Below are 24,319 nucleotides of genomic sequence, written 5' to 3'. Positions count from 1 at the left end.
TCATCCTCCTATCTTAGCCTCCCGGGTAACTGGGACCACAGGCACGTGGCTAATTTTTGTATTTTTTTTGTAGAGAAGGGTTTTTGGCATGTTGCCCAAGATGTCTTGAACTCCTGGGCTCTAGTAATCCATCTCCTGTGGCACTCCCAAAGTGCTAGGATTGGAGGCTTGAGCCACCATGCCTGGCCTGCCTCCATATGTTTCAATGAAAAAGCACAAATGTTGTATTCATATTAAACAGCCAAATATTTAACCAAAATATTAAATTAAATATTATTCAAGTACACACATACACACACATACAAATGATTACATGGGAAAGAATATTAAGAGATTGCTGGAGGCCATTATCCTTAGCAAACTAACACAGGAACAGAAAACCAATTACCCCATGTTCTCACTTGTAAGTGGGGGCTAAATGATGAGAACACAGAGGGGAGCACACACACTGGGCCCTATCAGAGAGGAGGGTGGGGTGGAGGGAGAGGATCAGGAAAAATAACTAATGGGTACTAGGTTTAAAACCTGGGTGATGAAATAATCTGTACTAAAACCCCCATGACACAAGTTTATCTATGCAAAAAACCTGCACATGTACTCCTGAACTTAAAATTTTTCTTAAAAAGAAAGGAAGGAAAAAAGGAAGATGGAAAGGAGGCGGGGAGGAAAGGGAGGAAGGGAGGAGGGAGAGAGAAAGGAAAGAATGGGAAAAATAAAGAGGAAGAGAAAAATAAAAGAAGAGATACATCCATACATAGATAAAATAATTTTCTTAACAAAAGTAATATAAGATTATATGAATGTGGTCTATAAATAACACTATTGAGCCATAAAAATTATTAAATATATGAGTCATGAAAAACCATAATGTGTTACCACTACACATCTGCCAAGTGGAAAAAAGGCAAACTATATTGAGGCTTGATGAGCTTGTGGAGCACCTAGAATGTTCATACATTACTCATGTAAATATGACCTAGTAGTGCTATGAAACTGACAGTATCTTCTAATGCTGAACATATGCATTTATAGAAATCCATTTCTAAATACACACATGAAGAACTGAACATTTGTGAACTAAAAGATATGCACAAGAATGCTCATAACACTACTATAATAGACATAAAAGTGGAAGTACTCAAATGCTCATCAAGAGTTGAGTGGGGATGAATGTGGGGGTGCATGCCTGTAATTCCAGCACTTCAGGAGATCGAGGCAGGTGAATCACTGGAGGTCAGAAGTTTGAGACCAGCCTGGGCAACATAGTGAAACCCTGTCTCTACTAAAAGTACAAAAATTAGCCAGGTGTGATAGCACACGCCTGTAATCCCAGCTACTTGGGAAGCTGAGACACAAGAATTTCTTGTACTGGGAGGCAGAGATTGCAGTGAGCAGACATAGTGACACTTCACTCCAGCCTGGGTGACAGGGTGAGACTCTTCCTCAAAAAAACCAGAGTTGAATAGATGATTTATGATATATTCATATAATAAATACTACACAACAATGAGAATAATTGACCTACAGCTAAACACAAAAATACTGACCAATCTTACATTTACTCAATCTTACATTTACTCAATCTACTATTGAGTAAAAGGCACTGGATACTAAAAAATATGTATTTTATGATTTCATTTATATAAAGTACCAAAACAGGATAGTAATCTTCATGGGTGTAGGAGGAGGTGGTAGACTCTGCTTGGAAGCATGAGAAGGGCTTCATGGCAACTGTTATATTCTGAATTTTCTTTGAGTGCTGGCATTCTGGATGTTTCATTTGTGCATATCCATGGAGCTATATATTTATGATGTGTCCACTTTTCTACATGTGTATTTATGCTCCAAAGTAGTTTACTTAAGTCATCTAACAAAATTTAGAAATAAGTCTAACAAAATATGCAAGAACTGTACACCATCAACTATGCAGTATTTCTGAGAGAATTAAAGGGGTTAATAAATGGTAGGACGTGTCATGATTAGGGATTGGAAGACTATTTTATGAATCTCATTTCTCCACAAATTTATCTATAGATTCAATGTAATTGCAAGACTCATACATAGAGCGAGTTGATTAATAGAAACTATAGTGAAAGGATAATCTTTTCAATAAATGGTGTTAGTATCACGGGATTCTTGAGTTATCACTTCACCAGCTGGAAACCTCTGTGGCCAGTGGATCCTTTGCCTGAGTTTTTCTTGGGCTCACTGGACTTGTTCCACCCCTTCAGCCTGGCAGGTTGCACTTGGCTTATGCTACCCTCCTGGATCTCATGCCTGTCAAGAGTGAGCTGAGTGGGGAGGAGTGTGTGAGTGAGTGAGCATGGGGTCCAGCCACTGCTCATAGCCAGGCATGCTTTGTGGCAGGGTGGGCAGCTCCAGGGACTGGCATGGGCACTGACTCCCTGAGAGGCTGAAACTGGACCAGGTGAACCACAAGCAGCTTCCACGGCTGGTACCAGGGAATGTGGTGGTGCCAGAAGCTTGGAGTCACCAGGAAGTGTGGAGCTCCAGAGAGGTTATCACAGCCCTGGCTTGGGGAACTTCTAGGTCTGGGATCCCCAAGGGGCCACAGCTCTTCTCTCCTTCTCTCTTCTCTCCTTCTTGTTGCCCACAACATGGTGAGCAAGGGGGGTGTTTCAGCCCTGTCTGTGTTACAGCTCTTTCAGTTCTGCCATTTGGCGAGTCCCTAGTTTTTGTCCTGTTTCCAGGAAGAATGAGGTACCTAGACAAGTGAAGGGTGAGGAAGACATAGAGGAGCTTTTCTGAGAAGTAGAACAGCTCAGAGGAAACCCACAGTGGGTAGCTTCTCTCCACAACTGGAATGTCCTGATGAGTGTTCAGCTCTCAGCAGAGAGGAGACCCTGGAGTAGGTAGCTCCTTGTTGCAGCTGGTAGTCCCAAGTCTCCTCAGCTGTCAGCAGAGAGGAGAACCTGGAGGGGGTAGCTCCTCTCCACGGGCAGGTCATTCTGTCATCTCAAGTCTGGCTGAGCCCAGGGTTTTTATGGGCTTCAGCGGGGAGGAAGTGTGTGCTGATTGGTCCATGGGTGGCCATGGGTGGGCCTGGAAAAAGCAACATAAGTTCTCACTCTGGTCTGCAGGACTGGCAGCCCAGCTTCCAGGCTTCAGGCCTTCCCTGGCTTGAAGGTGGGGCTTCACCAAGGGCCTACCTGTTTCTACCCTAGAGCCTGTCTGCCTCCTGCTGCTGCTTATGTAACCCAGGCTATTCCTGCCAAAGGGTGCCTATAAGCCAGCACTGAGTTGCCCTCAGCCCTGCCTCAGCCTCCATCTGGTGCTTGGTGGTGCACAAGGCAGCAGGGGCTAGTGTGTCAGGGCTGCCCTAGGTGTGTGCACACCCGACCAGGTTGCAATAATACCCAGTCTTGGCCTCAATTTTGCTCCAGATCAGAGCAGGCACGGGAGCAGGGAGAGGCCAGGAAGCAGGAGCAGGCATTTCCAAGCCCGCAGGGGCAAGGGGGACTTCCCTGGCCCCTGGGAGTACAGCGATGCCTGGGTCTGCAGCTGCAACTTGGGTGGCTGCAGCTGCACCTGGAGCTCATGCCTGCTCCCAGTCCCCAAGAGCACAGGGATGTCCAGGCTTGAAGCCATGGCTGGGCAGCTGCAGCTGCACCTAGGGAACGTGAGGCTCCCACCCTACCAATCAGAAGCAGGCAGGTCTTCCACCTGTTTCTGGCTCCCACCAGCTCCATGGAGTATGCAGTCCTGGCCACACGTCCCCAGTGCAGTCAGTGTCATGGCGGCAGCCACTCTAGATGGGTCGTGGCTGCCATCATTAAGTCTTTACTATACACATGTTAAAAAGTAATTAAACTTGGTTCCTACCCTCCTGACATTAAAAACCAGTCAATTATAGATGGATTATAGATATAGTTGTGGAAGTCAAAACAATCAAACTTTCAGAAAAAAAATCAAAGACATTATTTTCAGATTTTCCCAGTTGGGAAACGTGATACAAAACTATTCAGTTTAAATAAAAAAAATCAATACCTTTAACTGTATTATAATTGAGAACTGCTATTTAACCAAAGATACAATGAAGAGACTGAAAGACAAAGATTAAAAAAAGATTAAAGTTTAAAAAAATTAAATATGTATATACACATGAATGGAATATATAAAGCAGTCTTCAAATGAAGAAAAAAAGGACAACTCACTAGAAATAGAAGAAAAGTCTTAAACAGTCTCATCCCAAAGAAGATATCCTAATGAACAGTGGACATGAACAGGGGCTCAACTTCCTTAATTATCTCTCATTCTCAAGGAAAAGCAAATTAGACTGTGAATAAAATCTACTTGCACCCACCAGGATGACTCTAATTCAAAAGGCTGACCTATCCAGGTGATGATGAGAGTGTGCAGCACTGGGAATTCTTACACATTGCTGGTGAGAGTATAAACTGAGACAATTGTATTAAAAAACTATTTGGTATTATCTACTATAAGGTGAAAAATACATACTATATATTTAATAATTCCACTCCTAGTTATCTGTAGTGAAATATTATTACAGAACCCAAAAGCTTGCATGAATTTTAACACATAATATTGAGTTAAAGAAGTCAAACAAAAAACAAAGCATAATATATATTTCAGTTTATATAAAGAAAAAAGCAGACAATAACAATCTGTGATGTTCCAAGTCAGGTAACATTTCTGTATTAGTATCTGCTATTGCACAAGAAATATGCTTCCAAATGTAGTGACTTGAAACAGCATTGATTATCTCATATTTTCTAAAGTTCACAAGATTCTAGACAAGGTTTAGCTGTGTATTCTTTGTGGTTTCTCACAGGCTGCAATCAAAGTGCCCCCTGGGGAAGAATCCACTCCCCAAACTCAGTCTCATGGTCATTGGCAGGATTCATTTTATCATTAAGTTGTTACACTGAGGTCCTCAGTTCCTTTATGGCTGTTGACTAAAGGTCATCCTCAATTGTTTGCCATGTGAAATTTCTGCCCTGATAACTTCCTTCATCAGTATGAGCAAGCCATGAAAGAGAGAGGGAGATAAAAAAGAAAGGGGAGTAGAGAGAGAGTAAAAGAGTGTGTGAGCTAATGAGAAAGAGAGAGACACACAGAGAGAGTCAGCAAGCAATAGAGCACATGGGCTAGCAAGATGGAAATTTGGGTGATGCTATAACTAAGATTCTGAGGGTATTTGGCAAAATTTAGTTCCTTGATTTAGTTCCTTACATGATGGTGCAAGACAGATGTACTTCTCAAAAATCATCTACTGTAAGATTATAATTTGGTTATTTTTCCTTATGTATATTGTTTTTCATTTTACTTTTAAAAAAGTAAAAGTCACTAAGACTGGAGTAGATTTAGAAGGGCAAAAGTGAACACAGCAAATTAGGAGTCCAGTGTGGAATTCCGGGTGAATGACAACATAGACTTAGACTAGAAAGGGTGAGGTTCTATTCAACTCTAGATGTATTTCCAATTTAGAGGTAACAGGGCTTGCTATTGAATTGAACTTGAGGACAGAGAGGAAAATAGGGATCAAGGATGAGGTTAAAGGAAATATATTTACCAAGTTAGGGGAGACTGTGGGAGGATGAAGTTTAGGATCACAGGAGAAATCAGAGTTTTGGTTTGGATATGTTAAACTTGAGATATTTATTGGACATCAGCATGGGAACGCTAAACAGGCAGTAAAGTTAGAGCTGTAAATTTGGACATGTTGAATAGAGATTTGCCGAAGCCAAGAGAGTGGATTAAAGAAAAAAACAGGCTCAAAAACTGAAGAGCTATGATATTTAGAAATTCAGAAGTAGAAGTAGAAATAATTCAGAAAAGTAAATTGAAAAAGAATGGCCAGTGAGATAGAGAAAACAAAACTGTGTGCTATATAAGCAGCCCGAAATATGAAATGCCTGAAGAAGGAAGGGATGATTATCTTTGTCGTATTGCTGAGACATAACATGAGAATGGAGAATCGAGCATTTGACACATCAACATGGAGCAGGCACGGCATGAGAGGGGCTGATTGTGTGGGATGCTTGACAGTGAGATTATGGAGGAGGTTTAGTTACTGCAAAGAAAAGGATGAGGCTGAGGTGAGATGATAGAAAAGACTTTCTCAGAGGTCAAGGAACTGAGAGACTGGGTTATTAGATGCTTCTCTACCACATGTGAAAGGCCTCAAAGATTAACAACAAGAGTAGTGATAAAGAGAGGAAGAGTCAGCTGATAAAATATTCAGTGAATAAAGGGGTTGGGAGATCCAGAATACCTAGAGCAAGGGAGTTGTGAGTAATATAGCCTGATGACATGTGTTTCACTTTATGTGTATTGTTGTTTTGTGGCTTTCTGGAAGATTTAGAAGCTAAAGAAAGAGAATAAATGATTTGGAAGCAAAGATAAGAAGGAAGAAGGGCATCTAATCTATGTCACTTCGAGCTCTGTCACATTAGGAATATAGAGGATGTTGCCACTAAAGGGAGATGCTAGCCTCTCTGCCACTCCTCAGTTTGTGAGCTTTCTATAACTTATTTCATCATTTCAATGAGCCCATCAATATCCAATTCATATTGTTTAGTGAGGCTGAATTGAAATAATGTACCTAGAAGTCTTATCTTATTTTGAACACTGAAAATTTAGTAAAACTTTCAATTAAGTATTAAATATCAACACATTTCCTAAGCATGATATTTAAATATATGTTATTTCTAAAAAGGTTTTCAGAGCATAAAATTTGTAATAAGTTGTGAATGTGTGATCTTTTATGTTGTTATCATTACTAGTTTTCCTAATTTCTGTTTTTTTTTTTTTTTTTTTTTGAGGCAGAGTCTGGGTCTGTCACCCAGGCTGGAGTGCAGTGGTGCAACCTCAGCTCCCTGCAACCTCTGCCTCTGCAGCTCAAGTGATCCTCCTCCCTAAGCCTCTGGAGTAGCTGGGACCACAGGCATGCCCAGCAACCTCTGACTAATTTTTTTTTTTTTTCCTGTAGAGATGGGGTCTCACCATGTTTCCCAGGCTGGTCTCAAACTCCCAGATTCAAGCGATCCACCTGCTTGTATTTTTAGCAGAGATGCGACTTCTCCATTGGTCAGGTTGGTCTCAAGCTCCCGACCTCAGATGATCCACCTGCTTCGGCCTCCCAGTGTGCTGGGATTACAGGTGTGAGCCACTGCGCCTGGCTTTTCTAGCCTGTTTTAACAAATATCTGCAAGAGACTTGGATCATGCTGACCTAACCCAGAGACTTTAAATTTACTCCAGACAGGAACCAGAATCAACATAACCTAGCAGACTTTGATTAGAATCTAACAGGTAAGCACGTAGCTAATCACTTCCATGCTGGGATGAAATGTAATGCTGTCTGCCAACAAGTTTGAGCCCATCTTTCAAGATGCATCCTGAGTGGCTTAACTGGGCCTACATTTAAAGTTGAGCCAAGGGGCCATTTGCTAACAAGGGGTCACACACACGTTCTGAGTTCACCCAAAACACATAGCTTATTATTTTGGGGCTTTTCAGCTCCCCTGCCTCTGTCATTCAGGGCTCAGCTGTATTGACCAATTAGAACTCAGCTGGGTTGACCAATCAGAACTAAGTGGGTTTCGAGTTTTAATTCTCAATTGAATGAACAGATCTGATTGGGAACCTGCGTGGGAACTTTGGCTATAAAACCTGAGCATTCTTTCTGTTCTCTGGAAGAAATGATGTTTAAGTTGTTAACACTTTATGCATTTTCCTAAAATTGAATCAAACAACTCCTTCTGAAACATAACCCTGATATCAGGGAGGTCGTACAACACAGTGCTAAACAATTTTATTCCTCTAACCAAGGTCCGTGCCCTAATCAACAGGAAGTACTAGAGTGCTTGTCGCCCATTCTCCCTCAATATTGAGGAATGAACAATGAAAAAAAGGGGACTTGAAATGCAGAATCAGCCCAATGTGGTTCAAGTTTGTGTAATAAAGTAATGCATTGTTTTACAGTTGCCACGGACTGTTGGTTTCCAGTTATGTTACCTGAGCATGCCCACACACACTCAGCATGCAAACACGGTGGAACCTAAGTGCTTGGACAAAGGAGCAGGGCTGATTTAAGAAGGAGACACCTCAGGGCTTAATCTGTGATCTGATCAGATCCAGGCCTGACATCACCTCATGGCACAATGCAGTCAGATCACACCTCATTACCCTCTGTCTATAAAACCTGTGGCAACCCCCAGATCTGAGAGACAAATTTGAACATTTCCCCCATCTCCTTGCTAGTCAACTAAAAATAAACCTTTCCCTCTACAAAACCCTTGTGCTTCCTTGTTTGGCTTTCCATTGCAATCAGGCAAACGGCCTCCATTGGTTTAGGTAACGAACACTGCCAAGACTCAAGGAGCTACCCGGCAGCTCTATTTTGAGAGCCCAGCCCCCACCAGACTGTGGCCTGCTCTGGGGCCCAACAGCCCCAGCATCTCCACGTCCCTGGAGCCCTGCTGACATCTCTTCATTTCCATCCAGCGGGCTGCAACTTTGTCCCGTGGGCTGAATCCAGTGGTGCAGTAGGGAACAGGCAGTGCACCACAGCAGGGAGGCTGCCCCCTGGACAAGGGGAGCCCAAATGCACACTCCTCAGTTTCTGAAAGCCACTTGCCTGGGGCCACTGCCACTGACAGCAACCCTCTCAACCTTCCACCCAAAGCAGGGCCACCAAGCATCTGCATGTGCCTCCAAAGGTTCTGGAGCTGGTCTGCCCAGACACTGTTCTGTGTCCTGAGGACAGGCTCTCACACCACCAACCACACAAACATGCTGCCCAGGGCCTGGGGATTATGCTGCCTCAACTGTTGCTGCAGGTGTGTGCACACAACATCAGGAAGTCTGACAGCAGGCCCAGGTCACCTGCTACTGGGACCCAAGCATGCCATCCAGGGGGCTGGTGATTGCCCCGGCCCCACTCACCGTAGCCTGCACCCTTGCACACCATTGGAGGGCCTAAGGACAGGAAAGCAACATGCCTCCCTGGAGAAAGCTTGATTCTATTTTGGCATCTGTTAGAGAAAAGTACTAAACCAAGTCAGATGGTTTGGAATGTGGTATATATCTATATATATTTAGATGGAGTCTTGCTCTGTTGCCCAGGCTGCAGTGTAGTGCTGCGATCTCGGCTCACTGCAAGCTCTGCCTCCCGGGTTCACGCCATTTTCCTGCCTCAGGCTCCCAAGTAGCTGGGACTACAGGGACTCGCCACCACACCCGGCTAATTTTTTTGTATTTTTAGTAGAGACGGGGTTTCACTGTGTTAACCAGGATGGTCTCGATCTCCTGACCTCGTGATCCACCGGCCTCGGCCTCTCAAAGTGCTGGGATTACAGGCTTGAGCCACAGTGCCCGGCCTGAATTTGGTCTAAATATTAATGCTACCAAACTGGTGAGGAAGTCACTCAATTTTGCTGATTTTTCGTTTTCTGATGCTTTATTGATTAACAAAGAAACCATTATTTGCTTTTGAAGGCAGAGTTATTCTTTTCCACTGTGAAGTTACTTCGACTCATAAAAATGTATTTTATTTACACCTTTGTAGCAATGGAGTTTGGAAGAAAATATAAAGCGTATCTACATGAACGTTTCATCTAGTATTCTGTGGTCTCACCTGGTCTTCTATGAAGTTTCAGTTCAACGAAGAAACCGTGCTCGGCAGCCCCACGCTCTAGTGTGAAAGGAGGCATTTGCCATGTGATTGGATCAGAGGTAGTTCAAGGTAACAAAAGGCCTCAAAGCAATTAGGAAAGACAGGATTATTAATGTGGATTTAATGGCATTAGTTGCTTCCCTGCTTTTTTTCTTACTGTGTTCTTTTGCATAACCACATATTTTTTTCAAGATTCTAATATATATAATTTCATCCATATGATTTTTATACATGTGAGTAACACAAGGCAGGTATATAAAACTTTGACCAATGTTTCTGTAAAACAGAGTTCTGCAAACTATGGCTTATGTGTGCCACCCGGTTATTGAAAGTAAAAATTGATTGGAACATAGCCACACCAATTGGTTTTTGTATTTTCTATGGCTGCATTTGCACTACATGCAGAGCTGAGTACTTCAGATAGAGACTGCATGACCTGCAAAGCCATAAATTGTTACTATCTGGTATTTACAGAAGAGATTGCCAACCATTGCTATAAAGACTAAAACCTTATTTTCTGATAAAAAGAACTGCAAAAAAAGAAAATCAGAAATAAGAAGCCTAGTGAAATACATTGTATTTTCAGTTCAAAAATAATTTTTAATTGCTGTAAGAAACGTCAGTCACTTTCCTAGGACTTTTGACACATGAGATAAAGTCTACACATACTAGGTAAACACAAGAGCATTATTAAATGGGTCAAAAATGTCAAAAGACATCCCATATTCTCTTCTGGGGAAACTCAGCAAGATTTCAAGTATGAGTGTTAAGAATTAGAAAAGACTAGCATAAGCTTTAGCATTCTAAACAATAAGTAACCGAATTATTTCAGTTTGGCTACACATCATCTTTTAAAGTCCATCTTTGCAAATTATACATTGCCATAAATACAGTGTGTATTTGACATTATGTAACTTTGCTTAATCCAGTGTCAATTGTCTAATGGTCTAAAGTGTCCCATTGAAGTTATAATCTGGATAAACTGAACAAGAAGAAAAGCTTTCTTCTTTAGCCCATTTTTTTATCACTCAATTCCTACCCCTGCCCATGGTTTCTTCCACCTTCCTCTGGAGAACATTAAGAGACTCTAGATCTCTGTATAAGGTGGTTTGCTTTAGCTTGAAGTCATCAGTGAGGATAATACATGGGCAATGTCCAGAAATCACACTATTGCTCATAGACTGTGTAGCCTTGATCTAATGGATAACTGTACATTGTCTTCACTAAGAAGCTAAGGTGGTTGTCTTTGATATTGGGACATTGTAGACTTGGCCAGATCAATGCCCAAATATTTCCCAAGACTTTACCTAAGACTCTGCTCAGTATGCATTTGTCTACTGCTGGTCATCTGGAAGAATAAACTTCTCCTGACTGGTACCAGCTTATGAGATTTCCTGAGTTGATACAGAGGTAAATGCATTTTTGTTGCACAATTTACAGTCTTTTTTTTTTTTTAAAGGAAAAACATGATTTTGATCACTGTACTGCATGCCTTTATAATTTTGGTGTTACGATGCAAGATCTAATTGTTAGCAAATGAAGTGATGCTTGTTCCAAATTCTAAAATTGTTTCAATTATGCCTTGGGTAGGGGTGACAGGAAGGCTCTGGTCTTTAGCTTATGGTACATGTCCTTCGTTGTCTCATTTTCTTCTGGAGATCCTGTATCTCATGTTGCATTTTTCTGCTTTCTGTTTGAAATCCCTCTTTAAGCAGTCGCTCCTGTTCCTAAAAAGGGACAAACAGAGGCTAAGTAAAGTGTAGCATCAGGCAAATTGAAATGTTCTATCTGGTTTCCACATTCAATGGTTTGTTATTTAATTTTCTCTCAAAATATTCTCTAGCCTTAATTTTCATTATACTTTTGCTTGGGCATCCAGGCTCAGGATTTCTTCTCCTGGGAATCCTTCAGCTAAGAGAGAGTTTCAGCTTATACATTTTACTATGTTTGATGAACCTAAATTACCAGCCTTGATTTTCCCTCCATTAATTATATACAGCTTGGTGGGCAGTTTTGACCATATGTTTGGCTTCAACTCTTATTTATGCATTCTTTTACATATCTACCTATACATATGCTATTTGTCAGGCTCACGACTATGCCACAGGTCATGTTGAGGTTGGGAGGGTGTGGGCGGATGAGCAGAAAGACCATTCGGGGGGCCATAGGCAGGTGAATATGATTTTATTCAGCAGCAGCTCTTATCAACAGCTTTCTCACACTAGCTGTCTACACTGTCTGCCCTGCCTTGGCTGCTTAGTCCCGCAGCCCCCCACATAGCTATGCAGCTGGCTCTCCCCTGCCTTCAAGGTCAGCAGCTTAACTCTTTCTCTCTCTCTAGGCATGAGTGGGCTGAGCTGTGTCCTGGTTCCCCTCTGTCTGTCTGCAAAGATGGACAGCTTTGGCTTTCTCTTTGGGCACCAGCACCTGCACAGTGTCAACAGGGAATTATACCTTTTATAGACAATGGTGGCTGAGAGCCAAGTGATGGCCTTCCCTATGTTATGGCTATGGTGGTGAGCTTCTCTGTGTTATGTCTGCATGGCTATGATGACAAGTGGAATTATACGCCTGTGCTCTAGACTCATGGAGTCACGCAAGGTGTGAACATCGTACTTTGGCTTATCCTTGATCAAAGCACAGCCATGTTCCTTACACTATTATGTATATGACATAACACAGAAATAAGCAAAGTATCCTCAAAATCTCATAAGGTATATGAATCATGCATTAGGAAATTTGATCTAAGCTGCCACACCTTGGTGTCAGGGGTAGCCGAAGATAGGTAAGAAATCCGAGTGCCAGACTGACCACACTGAGTTTCTGCACATAGCTCACAACTCAAAACGAACTGAGAGCAGGACATAAAAAATGGTCAGAATTAGCAGAGTATCACACAGGTGTGAGGGTTAGGAGACTTTCTGCTCATAAAGGTTTTCATAAATTTAATTTCCTACTAGGTATCAGAGAAAAAAATAATCATTGTGGATTCCACTAAGTGATGAAGACAGCTCCGATGTATTTACTAGCTGTGTGAACTTAATTATTTATTCTTTTTGGAATGTTTGTTTCTTCTTTTAAGTAATAAGGACACAGTTCTTTCTTCATATGGTAGTAAGCAAGAGATACAGATTTTTCTTTTTTTTTAGACGGAGACTCGCTCTGTTGCCCAGGCTGGAGTGCAGTGGCACGATCCTCGGCTCACTGCAAGCTCCGCCTCCCGGGTTCATGCCATTCTCCTGCCTCAGCCTCCCCAGTAGCTGGGACTACAGGTGCCCACCACCATGCCCAGCTAATTTTTTTTTTATTTTTAGTAGAGTCGGGATTTCACCATGTTAGCCAGGATGGTCTGGATCTCCTGACCTCGTGATCTGCCTGCCTTGGCCTCCCAAAGTGCTGGGATTACAGGCCTGAGTCACCGCGCCTGGCCAAGATACAGATATTTTAACGATGCCTGGCAGATAATAGCTGCCTTGAATTGAAGGATATACTGATAAATGACTGAATGTTACACAACTGCAAATAAAAATCTTTTAGTGACCAGACTTGGCAGTAGCCAGTTCAGGCTGGACAGACAGGAATTGAAAAGTACAAGTAAGCAAGCAGGGTCCTTCCACTGGGCTTCACGTTCTCCCTGCCACACTAAGTTTGTGATCAGGGAGAATGGAGAGAAAACAGAAAAACAGAAACCTCAAGGTGATGCAATTAGATACCTGAAGTTTAAGAGCGAGGGTCCTCTCTTGCTCTTTCAGCAACTGGGCCCTGTCCCTCTCCATCTTCTCAGTCAGTTGTTTCAAGTGTTCCTGATAACTCCTCTCCTTCTGTTCCATCATCTGCTCATTCTTTCTTTGCATTTCCTGCAACATTTTTGTTGAAGCCTGTGCAGACTCAGCTTTCACACGTTCCACTGTGGAGGAAAAGGAAGAAGAAAAATTTGTGTGGGGTTATCTTGTTGCCTCATTCTTCCTTATACACTTACCTGTCATTGTTGTTGACTGCATATGCCCTACTCAGAGACAACCACAGCAAATAAGACACACCTTTGTGGATCCTGCTCTAGTTAAACCATCTCATGTTTGTCTAGTCAAGTTATTTCAATTTTTGGAGCTTTTGAGGCCATCTAATCTCTTAACTCACTCCTCACCTTCAATCTCCTTTTCCTTTTCTGTGAGAGTCTGGTCTGTCTGTAGAATTGCATCAGTCATAGACTCCTTGGATTTCAAGTATGTCTGCAGAATCTCTTCAGCCTTAGGACCCAGAGAACACAGAGTGAGCAGTAAGAAATGGCTGTAAGCAGGTGTTCCTGTTCATCTTCCTGCCATCCTTTCCTCTGGGAATTCTTCCTCTTGACCCTGTTGTTCTTGGTGATCAAATTCTCTGTCCAAGTGACAGGCACATGCTCCTGGCAAGCTGATCAGAGCATCCTACTTAGCAGTCATTTTTAGTGGGCTAATATAGATACTGGGAAAAAGATGGTCTCTGTCCTGTTTAGATTAAAGGCTCTAAGTTTGGAACTGGTAATCCTGTGGTCCCAGATGGGCTGAGCCTGCTGGGGAATGAAGCCATCATTGAGAAAGCAAATATTAGAGTGACTCAGATAGAGGGAGGATGGAAGGGAGAAAACTGTGGGGATGGGGAAACACTGGACAGAGAGACAGTTCACGATGTTATTTGAAACCTTAGATCCACCTATCCTGTAAAGCCAGTTTGCAGCCTAAATCAATGAATTACTATTTTTGTCTAAGCAGCCATCATTAGGTTCCCCTCTCTTGCAACAGGAAAAGCCCAGCTGTAATGATGACAATAATAACTTTGTGCTTCCTCTGGTAATTGAATTTATAACTCAATAGTTAATTGACTGTACTCTCTTTGATGAGCACCTAGGACATATTTGGTATAACTGTCTCTTTGCATTTGTTGTTGAATAAAAGCATGAATGTTATGCAAACAAAAAAGCACATCTGTGTGCAACGAGACTTGGTCACCTTGGTGTTTGTAGGAGGCAGGTCAGCAGCTTTCCATAACTGACAGATAAATCTTGGTTACCTGTATCCCCTTCCTTGGTTCCTCGTGGTACTTTTTCTTCAGGTCTTGTAGCTTCTGAATAAAGAGACGATAGCCCCTGGTTTTGAATAAATTCCCATCTTCACTTCTTCTTCTAGAGGACTGAAAATGTCCTGAAGTAAAGCTGAGCAACGATCTGATGATGCTTCCTGATTCTGTTTACAAAAGTCATCCCGCTTTTTTTCTAACTGGGCCTTTAATGTAAAATAGGAAGTAAAAGAGTAACAGGGAAAGGATGTTAGCTTGACCTCAGAATTTTGGGAAAGACTCCTGGAAATAGAAAGTTAATGACTCTGGAGAAACTGACAAGCTCCTCAGCAGGAGCACACTCTTCCTCCTGACCCCACTTTCTACTGAAGTCGCTTTCTTTTTGGAGGTGAGATTCAGGGCTAAGATTGATAGCTTTATGTCAACCGTTAGAGGAAAACTCTGCTTTTGCGTATTGGGCTAATGATTTCATATGGAATAAATGTGGCTGATCAGAAGCCTGCTCAAGATAATTAGTATAAAAATTTTCTTTGCGTTTGGCTAGAATATCAAGTCAGTCTGAGAAGAGTGGGCAGGTAATTTTATTAGAAGCTCTGGTTGTCCGTTATATGCATAAGTAAAGGGAAAATTATTCAGGAAAAAATGTTTTAGAACTTTGGGTCTGTAATAATACAACTGGGGCTTCTGATTGATGCAATTACAAATCTGTTGTTTTCACCATTATGGAAGCTGGGAGGAATTACTTCTACCAGAATAAATACTCGTTTTCTTTCCTTGTAGTACTTTGGCTTCCATGACCCTAAACCATGTAAATTTGAGACAAAAATTACCGCTAACTCTTTTTGAAATAGATGGTCCACATCTTTGAAGGAACTCCTGATGAAGACTTCAATGGCCTCTCTCTCACTGTCCCTGTGCAGGTCCAGCAGCTCCTGGAGGGTTTCCGTGGGCAGCTGCACCTTCTGGCCCATCTGCTGTTCGTAGTGGGCAACAGCCTTTTGCACTGCAGCTGAGTTCTCTATCTGGGCCAAGGCCAGGACTGCGTTCTCCATGCAGGGCAGATCGCCACTGCTGATGGCATTGACATAGGTCAGCACCAGGCTCTCTAGACCTGCATATGGAGAACAAATGATAATGTTTCTTGTGGTAAAGAAAGTCTCTATTCTGTGTAATTCTGAGCATGTCAAATACCACCTATTTTTCTCACAGCATCAATGTCCTCAGTATCACCTGGAAGCTTGCTAGAAATAGAGACTCTCAGACCCTGTCCAAGATCTATTGAATTAGACTTTTCTCTTTCGTAAGATCCTCAGAAGATATGTATGCATACCAACATTTGAGAGTTCTTGTATTAGATTACATAGACTTAATTGAATGTTTGCATCCATTTTAACCCCAAGCACCATTAGGACAGGAACCATATCTATTTCATTTATGTCTATATTTTCAGTCTATTCATAGTAAGCATTTGATCAATATGTATGAAACAAATGACACTATTCCAATAAAAAGGAGCCATTTGGATTATTTTATCACAGTATTGTTCAAAAGCGCTTTCTGTAATGCTGGAAATGTTGCATATGTGCTTTTCAGTGTGCTAGCCACTAAGTACATGTAGATATGTGTCCTTGAAATACAGCCATGTGAATTGACTTTTAAATTTTCCCTATTTAAATTATTTACAATTATGTTTACATAGGGCAATTTTAAGCAGTAGAGCTTTTTTTCCTTTGGCCTTTTCCTAGACTGGAAATTTGAGTAACAATATATATTAGAAACATTGGTACCATCTAGAATTTAACACAAATATAGCAGTAGACTGGGATTTTTCAAAGCTGAAACTAGGTGGAAGTTATTCTATGCTCCTCTAGTCTTAAACAATGAGCAGAAATACTAGGAAGGGGACTTACGAGGCCCGTTGACCTTGATGCCTCCTGAAAGAGTTTTAGTTTTGGAATTGCTAAAGATGTAGGAACAGAAGTCTGCTACTTGTTGCACAAATTCGGGGTCCAGCTCTTCATCATGTAGTTTCTCGAGCTGGGCAAGCTTCTTGCGGTGAACGGGGCGATCAAAGACAAAGCATTTCTTCTTTGGGAAGAACTTCCGGATACAGAGTCGGGGCAGATTAAAAGTTTTATCTTTTTCACTGGTACCTAGAAAAACGTAAAAAAATTATAAAATTGCCTAATGTAAGTGTTTCTATAAAGGGCCAAATAGTAAATATTTTAGGCCCTTCAGGCTGGGTGGTCTCTTTTCCAAGTACTCAACTCTGTTATTGGAGCATGACAACAGCTTTAGACAATATGTAAATGAATGGGTGTAGCATTATTCCAAGAAAACCCTGTTTACAAAGACAGCTGGCGGGCAGGATTGGCCATGATGTGTCTTGGGCTGTAGTTTGCCAGTGCTTAGACTAGCATACAGTTCATGTTTTAGTCTATGTTCTTTAAAAAAATATCCATTGTACTCCATACTCTATGACTAAATAGAAGATCACAAACCCTATGCAGGGAGATAAAATTAACCTAATCACAGCATACACAAAGGTGAAAGAACAAGAAACTTGTTCTGGAACAATGACAAATGTAATTTAAAATAACATCTATTAATCTGGATATTCAACAAGCATTAATGTCTAGGAATAGCCAGCTGAAGACATAGAAAACTGCAAATTTGGGAAAACTAGCAATAGTAAACTGAAAAATGATAATTTCTTTTGTTTTCAAAATGAACAGGGACCTCATCCCATATTCAACACATTCCCAAACCTTCCATTTTCCTTTGCTCCTAACCTAAGTGTCAAGTCTAAAGTGGATACATGGGATCTCTCCTCTGTACTTGCATTATTTTTTGTTTTCTCCTCTTGAGCTTGATTCATGAGGATTCACAGTCAGGCAGCTGGTTTATGAATACAGGTGTCCCCTCTGACCTTGGTGCTGTTGTGGGTCACAAAGGATACTGCAGTTGGTCCATGGCCTGCTGGTTGATGGTTCCCATGCTGTTGTACACGAAGGTGCTGCTCAGGAGGACGGCCAGGGCGAAGATCCAGGAGTCATTCTGGTTGTCACCCTGGAAGTCAAGACATACTGGAGTCAGAAGCAAGTTTCATTGTCACAGCACTTTCCAGAGTAACAGTAGTAAAACTATGTTCATATGTTAGAGGGTTTTTTGTTTTGTTTTGTTTTTGTTTTTTTAACACTAATGACCTATTAAAGGAAGACAATACAAAAATTATTCTCAGTAGGATGTGGCTTTGGGTAGTTTTTCAACGAGTGTTTTTGGGTTACTATGATTCTTACTAAGTCTAATGATCATCAGCAGATAATTGTAAAATTAAAATTCAAGGTTGGTAGGCATTTTAAGGCCTGAAGTACAATTTAAATTTAAAATTTTCTCTTTTTTTTAATAACAAAATTCACAATAAGATTGATACTATTAGTTGCTATTTTATCAAGTAATTAATATACACCTGAAATGTATTATCTTATTAAATATTCAAAATAATACTATGTGGCCAACATAGGTCTTTTCTATACATTTTGAAGGTTGGAATGCTGAGGCTAAAATAAGTCACTTTTCTCAGGCTACTGAATTAGTGACATAATTTAAGTTTAAATACAAAATCACAAGGCTTTAGCAACCAAATTCTTAACCAAAGTTCTCTGCAGGAAAAGACTCATGACACTGGGATTATTTGTGCTCCCTTTATGCATCTGTGTTAACCCACACATATTACAGCCTATAGTTAATGGTTAATAAACAATTTAAATTGTGCATAAAATACTCAGAGAAGAGGGGCTCACTCCACAACTGGATCCTTGAGTCTCACCTTCTCTACATCTCCCAGACCCTCAGTGTCCAGCAGAACTAGGATGTGGCCTGGCTTCTTGGGATGGGGCACACACCACATCCAGATTCCTTTAGTGTGAGACTGCACTGTGGAGCCTAGAGAGAAGCCTGCAAGGGAGAGAGGAGACCAGAGATGGAGATTTAGTAACAGGCAGTTCTGGCAATTGAAGGAAAAGGTAACATATTTAAGGTTAAGAGAGAGAACTGAAACAACAATCACTATTCACCTTACTTACTATCAAAGAAATAGGAAATTCAAATATCCAATGCATGGAAAAATTCAGGAGGCTTTCACGATAAAAATAATCAACAAAGTAAAAATAGAAAGTACCTCAACATAATAAAGGCCATATATTAAAAATCCACAGCTCACTTCACATTTAATGATGAAGCGTCATAGCTTTTCTTATATCAGGAACAAGAAAGGGTGCCTACTTTTGTCAATTGTGTTCCACAGAACACTGCAAGTCCTATCCAGAGTAATTATACAAGAAAAGCATAAAGGAGGCATCCTAATTGGTAATGAAAAAGTAAAATTATCTGTCTGCTGATGATAGTATATAATTTGTAGAAAACATTAAATATTCCACAAAAAAAGATTAGAACTCTTAAAACAATTCACCAAAGTTGCAGCATACAAAGTCAATATGGAGAAATCAGTTGCTAGTGTAAAAAATAGAATTAGAAAGGAAATTCTAATTTCCTTTCCAAACAAAAAGAAAAGGAAATTTTGAAAACAATCCCATTTAACAGCATTGAAAGAATACACTACCTAGGAATAAGTTTAACCAAGCAGGCGAAAGACTTGTAGAGTGAAAACTTCAAACACCCTTTAAAGAAATTATAGGTGACATAAGTTATTAGAAAGACATCCTGTGTTTATGGATTGGAAGACTCAATATTCTTAAGATGTCACTACTACCCAAAGTGATGTACAGGTTTGATGTAATCCCTACCAACATTCCAATTACTTTGTATAAATAGAAAATGCATCCTAACTTTCATATGAAGTTTCCAGAGATCCCCTAATGATGAAAATAATCTTAAAAAGGAAGAGCAAAGTTGGAGTCTCACAGTTTCTGAGTTCTGAAACGTATTACAAAACCATGTATGGTACTGGTATAAAGACTGACATATAAACCAATGGAATAGAAGAGACAGCCCATGAATAAACTCTGACACATATGGTCGATGATTTCCAGTACCGGTGTCAAGATCATTTAATGAAAAAAGGAGAGTCTCCTTAACAAATGATGTTGAGGAAATGAGATATCTCCTTAAAAAGTTGAGCTGTTGGCCGGGCGCAGTTTCTCATGCCTGTAATCCCAGCACTTTGGGAGACCAAGGTGGGCGGATCACGAGGTCAGGAGATGGAGACCATCCTGGCTAACACAGTGAAACCCCGTCTCTACTAAAAATACAAAAAATTAGCTGGGCGTGGTGGCTGGCGCTTGTAGTCCCAGCTACTCGGGAGGCTGAGGCAGGAGAATGGCATGAACCCGGGAGGTGGAGCTTGCAGTGAGCCGAGATTGCGCCACTGCACTCCAGCCTGGGCCACAGAGCAACACTCTGTCTCAAAAAAAAAAAAAAAAAAAAAAACTAGAAACAAAAAGTTGGACTGTTACCTTATAACTTACAAATATGAACTCAAAATGGATCAAATAACTGAACATTAGAGTTAACATTATTAAGTTGTAGAAGGAAACAAAGGGTAAAAGTTTTATATATTGGATTTGGTGATTATTTTTTTAATAAGAAACCAAAACTATAGACAATAAAGGAAAACATAGATTAGTGGGACTTCAGCAAAATTTAAAACTTTTGTGTATTAATGGACACTACGGACAGAGTTAAAAAGGCATCACATAGAATGTAAGAAAATATTTGCTAAACATGTATATGATAAGGGATTGATATCTAGAAAATATAAAAAAATTTGCAAAGCAACACAAATAAAAACCAGATTAATAAATGAACAAAGGACTTGAATAGACATTCTCCCAAAGAAGATATTCAAGTGGCCAATAAGCACATGAAAAGATGCTCAATATCACTAGTCATTAGGGAAATGAAAATCAAAACCACAACGAGATACTACTTAACATCCATTCATATGGGCACTATCAAAAAAAAAAAAAAACACTGAAAATAAAAAATGTTAGTGAGGATGTAGAGAAATTAGAACCCTTGTACATTTCTGTTGGGAATGTAAAACGGTACAGTCATTGTGGAAAATGGTATAGTGATTTCTTAAAAAAAAAAGTTAACATGGAATGACTGCATGAGCCAGCAATTCCCCTTCTGGATATATTCCCAAAGGAAGTGATAGCAGGGACTTGAACAGATATTCAGACACCCATGTTCCTGTTAGCATTATTTATAATAGACAAAGGTGGAAGCAATCCAAGTGGCCATTGACAGATGAAGAGATAAACAAATTAGTATACACGTACAATTACTAAGCCTTAAAAGGGAAGAGTTTTGACACGTGCTAACACACTGATGAAACTTGAAGACATATGAATTGAAATAAGCCAGTCATAAAAGGACAAATATTGAATGATTCCACTTATATGAGGTTTCTGTAGTAGTCAAATTCATAGAGATAAAATGTAGAATGATGGCAAGCAATGGGTTTATGTGGAGCTTTTGTTTAATTAGTACAGAGTTTCTGTTAGGCAAGATGAAAGAGTTCTGGATATGGATGGAGGTGACAGTTGTATAACAATGTGAATGTCATTAATGCCACAGAGCTGTACACTTAAAAAAAGCTGTACAGAAGGGACTTGGCAGATCTTTGCTCATGCCACTCACCCTTTTTCTTTCCAGCCAGCTTGTTCATCAGGTAGGATTTGCCTGTGCGGTAGAGGCCCACAATCGCCACCACCACCACAGGCTGCGTAATGGCAGACAAGATCTTCAGAGCTTCTGGATTCGCCATCAGTCGCCCATTAGTGTTTTCAATGAGGCACATTGGGCCTGTCATGTGAATCTCTGATGCCATGTCCAGGGTGTTCCCTTGTCTACAAGAGAAGAGGTGAAATAAATGAAAATTTCTAGTGTTTTGGAATTATAAGGGATAATCATAAGATTCCCCAGTATGGCCAAAAGTTTTGTGTGTGACAGCGAGAGAGATGAGGCAAAATCTGTATCATCTGAGAAAGTTATGGAAGTATTGTCAAAGTAGCTCATTATAAAAAATGTTAGCATGACAGTGACTTATCAACACTCAACTACTCTCACAACCCAAATATTTCATTTAATTTACTGTGGAAAACTTTCTTTTTGGATTCTTATTAAATATTTTCACTAGTCAATTAATGGAAGATATAATAGGATTTAGAGGATTTATTTTGCATCCTAGCTGTTTGTAAGGAATTCAATATTGATTTACTTATTAATTCTTACAGTGAATAAACATCCAACACAGTGAATCAGTGTTCATAGTTTGATGTTTACCCTTAGAATAATTTTCAAAGATTTTTAAATGTGTTACTTCCTCCATCTTCAACTGGTTATGCTTATTTCACTGCAATGAGGATTGACAAAGCTTCTCACAGTGCCATTCTGGAAGTGGAAACAATGTAACATACTTTTGCAAACTTTATAAAACTATACAAATATGTGAAATACATGGCTAGGGAACATTCGGAGGGCTCTGAAGGGGCATGTCTAAGAGAAGAGCCATGAATTTTTTTTTTTTTTTTTTTTAGACGGAGTCTTGCTCTGTCGCCCAGGCTGGAGTGCAGTGGCCGGATCTCAGCTCACTGCAAGCTCCGCCTCCGGGTTTACGCCATTCTCTTGCCTCAGCCTCCGGAGTAGCTGGGATTACAGGCGCCCGCCACTGCGCCTGGCTAATTTTTTGTATTTTTTAGTAGAGACGGGGTTTCACCGTGTTAGCCAGGATGGTCTCGATCTCCTGAACTCGTGATCCGCCCGCCTCGGCCTCCCAAAGTGCGCCATGAAATTTCAGTTTCATTAGAGTCACGATAAGGTAGCCCCTAACTCAGTGAGGGTATTAATTCAAAATTGCAAATACTGAATGTTTCTCCCCAGATAATGCAGTAAGGATTAAAAGATCAAGAGGCAGATAAAGAGAGCTACCTAGGAAGTTGCTCAAATAAAATATATTTCCAGGGATGCAGCTTTAGGATTTCTGTTTTGTTCTGTTTTCCATTTGGTAGGGTAGGAGAAAGAGAAACAGAAAGAGGAGGAATAGTAGGAGTGGAGAAGAGGAAGCTAAGGAGCTGGGAATGTGTGTGTGTGTGTGTGTGTATGTGTGTGTGTGTGTGTGAGAGAGAGAGAGAGACAGAGAGACAGAGAGAGAGACAGAGAGAGAGACTGCCAGACCAGAAGGCCATGAATGAGGCTAGTGTCTTGACAAGGAATTCAGGGGAAGACTTTCCAGCAGGCAGGATCAAAGTAGTCTGAGTGCATGGAGAGGTTAAAGTAAGCAAAGATATTTTCTCTAGAGATGCATTACAGGAGAATTAAAGAGGAAACACGTTAGGCCCCACTCTCTACTAAAAGAAAACAAAATTGGAAGCACTTTAGTGAAGCAGTGGGGTTGAATTTCACTTCTAAGGGACAGGGGATCAGTGGGCACTAGGAAATTAGTGAGTCTGGTCTATTTCTAAAGAAAGTAATCCATTCTGAAACAAAGTTCAAAAGCATAATAAAAAGTATACTGCTTTCATGATGGGTTTCAGTTTTTTCTTTGTCTTTAACCGTGTCAGTGGGTTGCTTACTCTGCTTCTCATTTGCTCTTCTTTCCTTCTCATGAAAAGAACTCATTTGTAACTCTTTCCATTTCTTAGCTGCATAGAAGCAGGATTCAGCAAGCTCCATCACTGACAGTGGAGATGTAATCATGTCCCTAGTCAACACAGACAGTGTCAACAAAGAGAAAGACGATCCTAGTGCATTTCAAACTCTCAGTTCAGTTCGCGTCTGCTGGTGCCTCGTTCAACACAAGCACTGTAGTGGCACTTAGAGCCATGCTGCTTCTGATAACACCAGGATTTCATCTGACCTGTGTCCCACGTCAGGCTCAGCTGCAGCCTAATTTGGTCCTGGTCATTTTTAAGAAAACGAACTGACCTTTATAAATTCCTTCCCATCCCTGCCACAACCTTATAAGTTCCATATCCCTCAGCTGAGATCCTTTGGAGCTAGAGACAAAGCTGATTTATGAGAAGGAGCAAAAGTTCTTACCTGTCCTTTTTCTCCTTAGTTCACGAGGAGTGGCTTCTAGCACTTCTGTGTCTCTCACTGGATCCTTGGACTAATATTTCACTGTTCCAACGTTGTAGGTCTGGGATTTCCTGTTATGAAATATTTAGAAATTTAGCAGATTTGTAATGGACTTAGAGTAATATGAAACTGAAAGTATTTCGTTCAAGTCACTGACTCCACTACCATAAATGGAATTACTGGAGTGTGCCAGTGGGAGGGTTTAATGATTGCTCAACCAAAAGTTTCAAAGTTTATTTTTTTGTTTGTTTGTTTGTTTGTTTTGGTTGTTGTTGGAAACCTTAGAAACCATTTGCTGTCTAACAAAATGTCCATTAGGTTTTGAATACAATGATATGTGTCTCATGGATTGAGTCAGTTTGAGAATCTTAGAATGAGGAGGCATCACGTTAATTTTCAGATACAATTTCCTAAAATAATAGACACACTCACAATGGAGCTGCCTATTCTTTGATTGGCGTAGTACATAAGGAAAGGGCATGTTTAGCACACTCATGGACACCCA

At 40.7% G+C, this 24,319-nt stretch overlaps 1 protein-coding gene across 1 annotated transcript; it reads right to left on the bottom strand.

Annotated features, from left to right (window-relative positions):
• Positions 1-10,239: 10,239 nt before the first annotated feature.
• Positions 10,240-23,993, bottom strand: LOC108514550 (guanylate-binding protein 1-like). Its single transcript, XM_017850848.1, is given in 10 exon segments — positions 10,240-11,387; positions 13,374-13,567; positions 13,805-13,907; positions 14,707-14,783; positions 14,786-14,918; positions 15,543-15,734; positions 17,710-17,781; positions 18,542-18,669; positions 21,376-21,584; positions 23,776-23,993. Coding segments are annotated over 9 exon segments (1,203 nt in total). The 5' UTR covers positions 21,566-21,584; positions 23,776-23,993; the 3' UTR covers positions 10,240-11,273.
• Between the last annotated feature and the right edge of the window lie 326 nt (positions 23,994-24,319).

This window comes from Rhinopithecus bieti, unplaced genomic scaffold (genome assembly GCF_001698545.2).
Source record: "Rhinopithecus bieti isolate Rb0 unplaced genomic scaffold, ASM169854v2 scaffold_1467, whole genome shotgun sequence".
Lineage (NCBI taxonomy): Eukaryota > Metazoa > Chordata > Mammalia > Primates > Cercopithecidae > Rhinopithecus > Rhinopithecus bieti.
The sequence above is the reverse complement of the archived record's forward strand: the minus strand, read 5'-3'. Positions and strand labels throughout refer to the sequence as shown.